Source organism: Equus caballus, chromosome 14 (assembly GCF_041296265.1).
Source record: "Equus caballus isolate H_3958 breed thoroughbred chromosome 14, TB-T2T, whole genome shotgun sequence".
NCBI lineage: Eukaryota > Metazoa > Chordata > Mammalia > Perissodactyla > Equidae > Equus > Equus caballus.
The window spans coordinates 51,666,134-51,678,732 of record NC_091697.1 but is presented as its reverse complement, the minus strand read 5'-3'; the positions used below and the strand labels follow the sequence as shown (position 1 = coordinate 51,678,732).

At 39.7% G+C, this 12,599-nt stretch overlaps 1 protein-coding gene across 21 annotated transcripts in view; it reads left to right on the top strand.

The window, feature by feature from the left end:
• Positions 1-12,599, top strand: part of LOC100629863 (protocadherin alpha-C2) — a 175,810-nt gene that overhangs the window by 138,041 nt on the left and 25,170 nt on the right. For all 21 annotated transcript variants that reach the window (XM_070234089.1, XM_023617547.2, XM_070234093.1 and 18 more), the window contains exons 2-3: positions 7,574-7,632; positions 10,450-10,538. In XM_070234089.1, the coding sequence (XP_070090190.1) occupies positions 7,574-7,632; positions 10,450-10,538 (148 nt within the window). The remainder of the gene's footprint in view (positions 1-7,573; positions 7,633-10,449; positions 10,539-12,599) is intronic.

Here is a 12,599-nt window from a genome sequence, read left to right as displayed (position 1 = left end):
TGTGCGTGCTTGAAATAGTAGGGATTTGCTTTGTGATATTTTAAACTTGGATTTCAGAAGCCAAAATTTTGTTCCATAAATAGCAGTGAATTGTTATCACCCCAAACAACTATTTTGTAGCTAGGACTTGTGCAGCTACTACAAAATGAGTTAGTAATATTTGTCCCTCCTGTATTTTTTTCTGATGTATTTTCATTGACATATTGCTGTCTTTTTATTAATGTCTGTATTTTCACATTCTAAATTCATACTAATCTTAAAGTAGTATATAAGCACAGAGAAAACAGATGGCTTGGGGGGAGAATTTCCCATCCACCTTGTAGGTAGGTTTATCAGAACAGCCTGATGTTAGTCAGTGCTGAGCAGCCACAGGAGGCAGATTGCAGATTAAGAAAAACAGGGAAAAATCAAGGAGTTTCCAGAATTCTTTAGAGGATAGCTTTTGGAAGCATATAAAAGGCCTTAGCTTTAAATAAGGATGCTGTAGACATTTGCTTAATTTCCTGTGCAGCCCTTTTGGGCCTGGGGTGGGCTGCAGGGTGAAGAGGAACCAAGAGCAGGCCTGGCTGGGCTCAGTTTTGCCCCCAGCTGTGAACCGGAAGCTCCCAGGAATGACATTCTTACCCTCCCTCTCCTTGTTCAAAGCTGGGGGCAATTTGATACATGAACTATTTCTGTCTTACGCTGACCTGCCTGTTATTATGTACTTTGGTACACAAACCTTTAATCTAGGGAGAAAATTATGTCAGAAAAGTGCTTACTCCTGTGAGATTTTGCCACGAGAGTGCATGATTTTAATAAAGGCAAATTTCTGCAGACACTTTTGGAAATCCAGTGAAGAGTTCTAAAATCTACTGCGCCTGAAATTAGTGCAGTTATAGGGAGAGAGTGAGTCATGTTGTCATAGCGTGGCAAAATGGGAACAAAATCACTCAACTCTGAAAGTCACTGCTTGATCAACCTGTTCAATTTCATGTTAGGCTTTCTCTTTTCCGTGCCCTGTTACTGCAGGTGCAGGAGGGTCCTGGGGTGCAATTAATGCCATGTGCCGACATTGAAGTTAGATGGGGATTGGAAAGGATGAGTAAGGGAATTTGCACTCACTGACCACCCTGCTATATAACAATGTTTTGCTTTGCATTATATGTATGGTTTCATTATTCGTAAGTCATACATTAAACAAACATTTATCCAATCTCTAGCATATGAGGAAACAAGCTCAGAGAGGTTAAGTAGCATACACAGTCACAATCACTTAAAAGTGGTACTTTAAGTCATGCCTCTCTGACTCCAAAAACTGTGCTTTTTGAAATAGTTTTGAGTAAACAGAAATCCAAGTGTTTATACTCCTTTTGATTTGGGATACTCAGGCATTTAGGCTACCACTGGCTCACCTAGTAATACAAATGAACTGCTTTGGAAAAAGAGTCATTCCTTCCATAGAAGTAGGTCACAAATGGATCAGTGAGTAAATATATTTTTATTTGTTTTACTATTGGCAAAGCCTGTTAAGATCTTTTATCTCTGTTCTTTCTCTGATTTCTCTCTTGTTGCTTTTAAACATCAGCCTTTAACACCAGACTCTAATCTTTTGCTGGAGTGAGCTTATTTCACAAGCCACTCGTGTAGTGAGGTTTTTCAAGTAACTTTTGGCAATGGGGCAGAATTTCTATTTGGAGACTTCTGAAAACCTGTTATTGAATGTAGGTAGTACCCTCTTCAGAATCTCCAAGAAAAGGAACCAAATGTTAAGGTGGATTCTGTGCATTTATGGTCCTGTGACTGCTAGTGACTCACTTTGAGTGCTCTGGGCAGATTTGTCCAACTGTGGCAGTGGGACCAGTTGGCATAAGATGTGGAAGTCACAAAAGAGTAGCAGAAAAGAGTTGTTGGCGTCACTTTCACTTATTTTAAAGCAATTTGTAGTTACCAAATCTTCAGTTATTTCTGCCATTGAGCGTACATATTCACCCTAATTCCAGATATAGTGACCTGAAAGGGTTAGCCTTTCTTTCAGTGGCACCTGATTTATTCCCCCAGGACTGACTTTTCTATCTGGTGACTGTCCTGAACCAGAATTTACGCTTAGTGTAAAGTGGCATGGTGGTGAATTTATAAAAACTGCACCATGGTCAGAATAGGCAAGGAAATTGTATCTGAGAACTTCCATTCCAGTGTTTCATCCTCTGATGGTCACATCCACATCCTCTGAGTGGGTGGGGCTGTTTTGTTTTACCATTTCCATGTTGGTTATGGGGCTGTTCTTCTGAGAAGAGATTTGTCTTCTTTTGTCTGATAATATAATAATTTCTTCAAATTACCTCCTTCCTCCCTTCTTCTGCAGATCTGCTGAGCCAGATGGAATAATGGCTAAGCTCTTCTCTGTCCCTTTATCTTGCACATATTCTGACTGATGAAGAAATCTATTTATTATAGTTTGAATGTCATTGGTCTACCCTTTCCTCTGACCCAGGAGTGAGCGTCACATGGGCATCTGGTCTAACTCAGAATGCTCTGCAGGGACTCAGCCTGGCATATTATAAATTGTCTGTTGGCATGCTGTCTGCTTGCCAGAAGAGCAGAATCAGTTCTGGATACTTGCCTTGGTTGGCCACCAATTTTTGCTCTCAATGAGAGGTCAGGATGATGTCAGTTTGCAAATGTTTGAGGAAAAATTGCCATCGCCACGTCCAGAAGTTTAGCTGAATTTAGTGGGGGTTTATGGGTGTCTTTCAATGTGACTTGTGTAGGACTTCACCTGGCCCAGTCTGCCCATGCATATTATAGTATGAATATAAATTTAGCTTATTCACCTGATATTTTGAGCATTATAATCTACAATCATGATTTCAAAAATCAAAGGTCAAGAGGATTCCTTGGCAGTGTTTTAAATCTGCTAGCCTAAAAATTATACTTTTTTTCTTTCAAGAATTTGAACTTGACACATGCAGAGAAATATCTGACATTGCAAAGTTGAAGAGAAAGGATAGTTCCTTGGCACATAAGTGACATCAGTTCTTTTCTGGCCTTGCAGGGTCAGAAGTCTGGGCTCCAGGAAGTTAAACTGTGAGGGAGAGTAACTGCTCTGCTAGTGGGCTGTGCACTCAGAATTAAGCAAACCTAGCATTTACTGTTGTACTGGCGCCCGTTAGGTATATTTTAAAGTTATGTTTATTTTATTTTTTTGCTCTGTGGATTAGAGTTGTAAATGACTGTTTTCAAAGGCAAATATTCACCTAGAATTCTCATTTTCATCACCTTTTCATTTTGCTTTACTGGAAGACTAATATGGAACTTAACAATGATTACTTTCAATGTTGTATTCTTTCTTGTCTTAGTGACCAACAGTTTATGTATTCATTTTCTATTGCTTTGTAACAAATCACCACAAATTAGTGGTTAAAAAAAGACTCATTTATCACCTTACAGTCCTGCCTGCTGCGACTAGGTTCTCTGCTCGGGTCTTCACAAGGCTGAAATTAACACGTCAGTGGGCGGAGTTCTCTTCTGGAGGGCCTGGGGAAGAATCTGCTTTCACTTTCATTCAAGTTGTTGGCAGAATCCAGTTGCTTGAGGGCTGAGCTCCCCATTTTCTTACTTACTGTTGGCAGGAGGTCACACTCAGCTCCTGCAGGTTGCTCTCAGGTCCTTGGCCCAGGGCCCCCTCCATCTTCAGAGCTTTTTCTCTCACATGGATTCCCTCTCATACTTCAGATCTCTCTGATTTCTGTCTCTGATGTCAGATTTAAAGGGTTTATGTGATTAGGTCATTCCAACTCAGATGACCTCCCTTTTTTTGAAGCCAACTGTGCCATGTAACCTAACCTAACCACAGAGTAAGATCCATCATATTCACAATCTTGGAGATTATGCAGGACATGTACACCAGGGTATGGAGGTCTTAGGGGCCATCTTAGGATTCTGCCTATCACAGTTTATATCAATGATCACAAAATATCACTGTGAGAAATCTGCAGTGTATACGTCCTTAATAGAGTCCTATTAGGAAGGAAAAGGAGATGCCACATGTAGTCTCATGTCTTGGAAGGCCATTTATTGCTAGCTTCAACATGGATTTCCATGATAAGAAGATAACATATTATTTCCTGAGGAGTCCTATAAGTTATGACATAGTGTATTTTTTAACCTATTTTATTTTAAATTTTTTTTGGAAGAGGTGATTCACCCTTCTGTGGCTCAAATATTCTATGGTATAAATAATTAATACCATTACAGGGTAAATTAAATCTTTGTTATAATTTTGATAGAAAATTAAATATATTCTTCTTCTTCAATAATACTACATCGCCCATATGAACTACCTAATTCAGTTTTTCCACATCGTGAGTTTTTGTGCCTATTAATTTACTAAAGGACTAAGCTTTAAAACAATGAACATACTGGGGGTTTTCACCAAAGAAATTCAGCATGGTCCTGGGATGTACCATCCAAGTGTTAGAGAACTGAGCAATCACAGTTAGTTCAAGGCCTTGATATATCTCCACTGTGTGGGGTATATCAGTAGTCAACATTTCAACTTGAATTTTTCCAAGTTTAATCAAGTTTGGATGAAACCTATGTACATTTTATTACTTTTAATTTTGTATTATGTTATTTTTATTAATTTTTGTGTGTATGTGAGGAAGATTGGCCCTGAGCTAACATCTGTTGCCAATCTTCCTCTTTTTTTTTTTTCTCCCCAAAGCCCCAGTACACAGTCGTATATCCTAGTTGTAGGTCATTCTGGTTCTTCCATGTAGGATGCCACCACAGCATGGCTTGATGAGCAATGTGTAGGGCCACGCCCAAGATCTGAACCTTGGGCCACCTAAGTGGAACGTGTGAACTTAACCACTCAGCCATGGGGCTGGCCCCTTGTATCATTTTAAAATAAATCAATATCTTGGAAACCCAAAAGTTAAAAAAGAGAAAGAAAAATATATGTCATTCCATGTAAATTTATTTAAAACACAGATTTCCACGCTAGGAAGACCTAAACATGTCTATCAGCCAAACCCAACAATCAGGTAAGTGATTTAGTCTCTCTACAGCTCAGATTTCTCATTTTGTAAATTTACGTGCAGTAATGTTGCCCTTGCAAGATAATGTATTTATTTATTTTTAAAGATTTTATTTTTCCTTTTTCTCCCCAAAGCCCGCTGGTACATAGTTGTATATTTTTCTTAGTTGTGGGTCCTTCTAGTTGTGGCATGTGGGATGCCACCTCAGCATGGCCTGATGAGCAGTGCCACGTCCACGCCCAGGAATCGAATTGGCAAAACCCTAGGCCGCCAAAGTGGAGCGCACAAACCTAACCACTCGGCCACAGGGCTGGCCCCAGATAGTGTATTTATTCAAAAACATTTTAAAAGTTTAAGAACCTGAACCCTGCTAGGCTCTGAAGACATAGCTATGTATTATGAATATCTGAGGATGTTTATATGTTTTATGAACAACACAGGTATAATCCCTTTTATAGAATTTACAATCTGAAAAAGAAGTGTTAAAGTAAATGCAATAATATATATAAAGTGCTCATCTCATTGCCTAGTATTGTGGGAATACTTAAAACATTAATTACTTTCTTCCTTACCTTTTCCCTACCTGATCTTGCTGCCATAAGACATCTCATGACCATGATTCTGGCAAATGAATCTGAGAAGGATCTTGCTGCTGACGGGCTGTTATAGAAAATAGCAGCTTGACAAATTAAATGTCATTGAGGAAGTGAGATTGTATAACAAACTGAGTTTCCTGGTCATTCCTGCTAGAACTGTGCCTTTCAGCAAAATTAGGTTGGTGATTTCATTCCAAAGATGAAGTTGCAGCAATTTTCATCATGAATGTTACCCAATCATAGAAAAATTGGCAACATTTACTCAACAGATGTCAAAGTCTTTCTTGAGGGAAGGTTCTCACAGCTGACAAGCTGATGCTAGTGCTGCTGATGGTAAAGGGGAGAGATGGTGATGATATGATTAATAAAAAGTATTTCAGTCATATTTTCAGATTTACAAAGTGATTTGCAAATATTTTCTCTTTTGTTCCTTCTAACAGCCATGGTAGAAAATGGGAATCCCTTTATTTCATCTGTAGATAGTTTTATGCTACTTTATATGGAACGTCCATAGCATTTTGTGAGATTGAAAACCAAGAATGAAGCAGCTTGCATGTTCATATCTTGCCAGCAGAGTGGAAGGGACTAAAGAGGGCAGTTAGTGTATGGGGACATTTGAGGTATAGTATCCCAGAGATGTAGCTATTTCTGGGCCTTGACTTTGGCTGACTCTCTGCATACTATCTAGCCATCCCAAAGTCTGTCTGGAAGTTGAGATGCTGATCACTACTTCCCTAGGTGTTGTGAAGAAGTGTGTTTATGAAATACTGTGCATCCATTGAATACACTGTAAGAATGACAGGAACAAGAACTATTGACATTTTGAAATAGTTTAGTGGTATTACTATTGCTTTGTGTATACCAAATATGATAATTATAATCCAGGGAAAAATATAGAGTATAACCTCCATCTCCTCATCTTTCCACTCAAATAGACCTCAGTATTCAGTCCCAGGGCCACTTTAATCTCTGCCCATGAAAACACATCAAGAGGAACGTCTATCCCAGGTTTTTAATAAAAAATTTTTTGCTAATAGATACAAGATAGTGATGGTGATTGATTTTGTCCCCAGTGATTCCTGAGGAGCTTCCAGTCAGCACATAATTCCCAGACCGTCTTTAGCTGACTGTACTTTCCTCTTTGTACCCTCCGCTTTGAACTGACAGTTTGTAGACAGAGGGCAACAGATCTTCCCAATCCACAGGCGGTGCCGAGTGAATCAGGTTCTTCTTGGGTTTCAGCTACTCCCTGTTCAACAATCAGAGCTTAGTGAACGGCAATTGAGTGAGGAGGCAGAGCACTCAGAGGAGCAGGGAACAAGCATACTTCTCTGAAAAGGATTATGTAGCAAAACAAGGTCAAACCCTGCAGTGGTTTGTTTTCCTCTCTCTAGTATTCCTCTTCAATCAGCAGAAGAGGCAGTTATCAGTTGCTGGCGTTAAGACTAGGCACATCCATCCTTGGTCAAACATGCTGCAGTCTGCAGAGCCAGCAGCAGATTGCAGTCCTCTGCAGTCCAGCCAGACCAGCAGAACGTGTGTAGTTGTGTGCCCTGTTATAGCTAGAACACCAAATTGGGGATGTTCCCTTAATGGGGCATTTGAGGGCAGAAATAATGAAAGCTTTTGCTGTTTCAAAACAGACTGCCCATCCCCTAGTGCTGCTTTAAGAACGCAGACCTGTGTGGGGCAAGGCTAATCCAAAACCGGTCCTCACTGCATCATTAAATCTGGTTTTCCATGATATTCAGTCTGCGCGAGGACCCTGATAAGATAATTTCATTTTCTCCTGAAGTGCTGTATAGATGGCTATCATCTTAGAGTTGCACATGAAATGGATTCTTCAAACCCTTTTTAGATGCATGGAATATTTAAGAAACGACTAATCAGTTAACATCAGCACTGGGAGATCATTGTTTTGCCATATTAACAAAAACTCTCTTTGTGATTTTGCAGCCACGACAGCCCAATCCTGACTGGCGTTACTCTGCCTCCCTGAGAGCAGGAATGCACAGGTACGTATTTCCCTCCTTCTTTCACTCAGAAGTACCTTTAGCTTTGTGTGGCTCAGATGAACTATGTCTCCACAGGCAGGAAGCAGCTGTCAAGACTAAGAAGCTTTAGTTGCTTTGCCAGGGGAATGCCATTATTTTTCTTCTCTGTGTCTGTTCCTTGAAACATTGGAAGTGCTCAGTGCCAAATCTTATCAAGTGCTAGCAAATAAGAATCTCGCATAAGATCACAGAGACAGGCTACCATGTACTTTCATCAAAATTTCTATAAGGAAGCAATTCCAACTTCCTTTATCCCTTCTCCACCTAAACTTTCTGTCACTCCCTTAAAAATTGTAATTAATACTGATGCTTTTGAACTTGAGTACATTGTGTAATGTATATGTACATGTTGTCTACCTTGGTTTTTTATCACACGTTAACTGTTATATCCTATCAACCACTATAATTGGTTGTGATTCTTGTTGGTGTTCATCCCTGTTGAGTTAGAGTCTTCTTATCTTCTCCATCTCGCAGCTCTCGTATTGCCATCAATGGCATGGGCTCCTCAGAGGTTGAGCCATATGTAGGGCCTTTATTAAATATCTGGAGACCAAATCTAGCTTACTGTAGATTCACCTAGAGTAATAGCATTAATCTAAGACTCAGATTAAATATATTTTTCCTTTCTCCACTTTGTCTCTTTGACCGTAATTGATGAACTACCATGATTCCCAGAGCTGATCTAGTATCCCTGCCATGGGGCCAAATAAAAGATTCGTGATTTGTGAGTGTCTTTGGAAACCAAATGAGGGGGCCAAAAAACTAACGATCACTACTACCAAAAGGGTTTGGTTTTAAAGAAGAAATAAACTCCAAACCAAAGCCCGTCAGAACATCTGGGCGACTCTTAAGCAGATCTTCACCAAACCTAGAGCAATTTCTCAGGAGACGGCTTACAAAATATGTGTTGAGTTAATGAAAAATTAGCTCTAGCCCATGAAAAATGCATTAAATTAAAATAAGTTAATATTCTCAAGCACTGCATTACAAATTGAGCAGACATCATTATAATGGGTGCTATTTCGGAATGAGAAGCAGTCAGTGAAGGGCTGAAGATTGGTCGTTGGCTTGGTGAGATGTCACTTTAGAACCTGGCCAGAAACACTCACGCAGCTGCGAGAATACTAGGTTTCAGAAGGATTCTTCATATTTCTTAGAGACCAGCTTGTGCTTTTGCCTGCATCTGAGCTATTATGGTGGAGCCACACAATGGGAAAAAGCATGGTGTACAATACCAGCTCCTTCTCTCCCGATTGAATTGGTGCTCTACTGAAAAGTACCAAAGCTATGAGGTGCACCTTAAAAACTACATTTAAAATAAAGTACTAAAACATATCACTTCCTTATCTCATTTTCAAATGGGAAAAAAAAAGCCAAATGTGCTCCTATTCAGGTTTCAGTTAAGATATTATAAGATTTAAGTAGGATAAGAAGTGAAATAAAAATTGAAGCTAAATCTAATTTATTCTTCACAATGTAGTTCACTGAACATATATTAGAGTTGTGAACTTAAATAATCCTCATTTTTTTCACACACGTGCTTGGCTTCTTGGCCTTTCCAGTCTCAGACACCATGTAACTGTTCCTTTAAAATTCTGCTTTGAGCTGAGCTGGTTGCAGGGTAGTACTGTCTTCAGAATGAATCTGATTGAACCTGTATAATTTGCTGGCAGGATCCAGGAACACCTGAAGGATATCAATATTTGGAAAAAAGAGAAAATTCTAGGGTGTAGATAAATGAAGGGAAGGTAAGCAATAGGGTGCAGCTTAATGAGTGGATTTCCTCTAGACATGTCATTTGAAGTAAAAAAGTAAGAGAATATTGAACTCATAGATGGCCTCCCCCGACAATAGTTCGTGTTTTCCTGTTCTCTTGCCTCACGTAACCACTTCAGATGGTATAAGATATTTTTAGTAACTTAATTTGCAAGATAAACCAGTTTAAAAGTGCCTTCTAATTTTGATGAGGGTTTTCTTGGATGATATTTACTCTTGGGGTCCCATTTGTTTCTTCCTTTATCAACTCATCCAACAAATATCTGAGGGTCTAATATGTGCCGGCATTAGAAATGCATAAATGAATATGATGTTCTCCCCACCCTTGAACGGTTTATGTTCTATCTCTGCTTCCTCTAAGGGTCTCCCAGTCCCTGTCTCCCTCCCTGCAATATTTCATGCTGAGTTAATCTCTTCTGAACTGGGATCCGTGAGTAGTGTAATAGGCTTCCTCTAGTCCCAGGAAATGTAGGGCGGGTCATCTATGAGTAAAAGGTACAGAAAGAGTAAAACAGAAAATAAGGTTAAGAATTAATTGGGTAGCCAAACTGGAATAATGCTGCAGTTATCAGCAAATAATTTTCGTGTGTTTTCCTCTTTGCTCTAAAAAACCTAGAAACAGGAGAACCAGCAAGAGGGGATTGGGGCTTTTCAGAACAGACTCTTCTAATCTGCTTCAGCATTAAGATGTTAAAATGGCATTAGCCCCTTGATGGGATTCCTGTTAGATTTAGTGAACATCACGTGGCATTAATGAAAACCAAAGTTGCCATAAAGATAAAACATGTTTATTGTCTGAATGGTATAGCAGGCAGTAAGTCAGCAATGCTTTTGCAGTTTATGCAAGGTGACTACTCAGCAGTAATTGCTTCAGTTCAAGCGTGAGTAGATTGTGTTAGCTGCAGCCCAGCCTCCAGAGATATAAGCACTTTCTGAGGGTGGAAGGAGATCTGGAAAGGCATTTGTGATCTAACCATTATTTGGGTCTATGTGTTTACTCAGCTCTGTGCACCTGGAGGAGGCTGGCATTCTACGGGCTGGTCCGGGAGGGCCTGATCAGCAGTGGCCAACAGTATCCAGTGCAACACCAGGTAAAGACCCAGGGTCTCTCCTTTCTTGCTTGTGTTCTGGAAAGCCATCAGATGACCTGTTTTTGTAAAAGCAGAAATGTTAATGGCTCTCTTTTCATTTCAATGGCTTTCTTCTTTTCCTTACATGCATACCTTCCTTACATACATGATTATTTTGATTTTCTACTTAATGTCCTTCAGGAGTTGAAAACAGATAACATAAGGGGGTGTGTATGTGTGTGTGTAACATTCTTTTATAAAATAACCAGATACCTTTCAAATGCTTAAGCCAACCAAGCTACACAGAGAAGGTCTGGTGGCCTCATGCAGAGAGATGACACTGTTAGCAAAGATCTTTTGGTTGAAGACAATGAAAACCCGCTCAAAGTTGTAAGCAAAAGGGAGCTAGATAAGTAGGTAGGTAGGTAGGTAGGTAGATGGATGGATGGATGGAATGGAGCTTCTCATGGTGGTGGAAAGTTATCAGAACCAAGGTACCACTCTCTTTGACTTCAAGTTAAAGTCAGATCTGCTTCTTTCTGCACGTCTACATCATTCTGCAGACTGACTTTTACTGCCTTGATATGCACATTGCCAAACATGACCACCTCCCAGTTTCTTAGTTCAGATGATAAATGGAGACCAATTCCTAATTTAAACTTTCAGGAAAGAGAATCCGCCAGGTTAGATTGAGAACCCATTGGCTTGGTGAGCAAAGAAAAATTGCTAAAACTCATAGTTTTTTCAGTTTCTTTATTCTTGACCAGTCACTAAAGCAGTGTTGTATAATAAAAATATGGCTTTGGAGGCCCATCCCTGTGGCAGTTTTCAGAAAGGAGGGATTATGGAGACTACAAATAGTGTCTACCATAATCCTCTATTAATAGAACATCATGATGATGATAATAGTTACTAATTATTGAGCCATAATATATCCAGACACTGTGCCAAGCACATTACATGCATGATCTCACTTATCCCTCATGACAATCTTGCAAGGAATTTATTATATCCACTTTACATATGAGAAACTGGAGACACAGAGAGGATAAGAAACATACCCAAGTTCACATAGGACGTAAGTGGCAGAGGTAGAGTTCAAACACAAGTGTGTCTAGCTCCAAATCCAAGTGTACCCATTGCTTTATATTCATAGCATGGCTGGTTGCAAGAAGCCATCCAAATTCAAATATGTACATACATACATAACAGATGACATAGGTGTGTATGTAAAAAGTTCTTTCCAAAAATAATCAGGTAGCTTTCAAATGATTAAGCTATCTAAGTAACATGTGCAGATAAGGGCCCATTTTTGCTGGCAACTCTAGGGGTTTTCTTTGATTCTAATCAACCAGCATTTGCTATTTATGAATATTGCATAATTCAACTAAAAGTCACATTTTTCAAAAAAGCAAATGCACAAGTTAAAGTAATTCACTAAAGAGCTAATATTACCAGATGGTAAGGGGAAGAACATAAAATAATTCATTGACAAATCAGCAGTGATGGAGTGAAGAAGTGATGGAGGAGGAAGTGGTTTTAGACTACCAAATAGTGCAGAATGAGGAGGCATCTGGAAAGGTGAGAACTACTCAATCAAAGCAGCCACATGAAATCATGCCCCGCTATCCTGCCCTCATTTCAGGGTTTTTCTTGTTCTCATAGAAGCTCTGTGAGTCAGTGTAGTGAGCCAAGAACTAACTTTGAATATATTCTCCCTTTTCACTGATGATGCTGATTGGTGTTTATTTCTAGGCAAAGACAAAATAGGAACTGTCTACTGATTATTTCATCTGCCTCTGGGCCTCTGAAGCTCTCTCCTTCAGATTCAAAAGAATGTTAGGAAGGAGTCCCCATTTCTCCCCTTCCCTACCACCCCAGCATCTCTTGTCTAAGCCCTTCTATCCAGGACCACGCCTGGCTGCTGACTCATGCATCAGAGTCCTCATGGACTGAGCTGGACAGAGGTTACATCTTCCGTTTACTCCATGGGTGACCTAAGCATACTTTTCAACATACCTCTGCACCATGAGATGCTCCTCTGCCTTCTGCTCTGTCCTTTTGATACTTTTAAGGTATTAT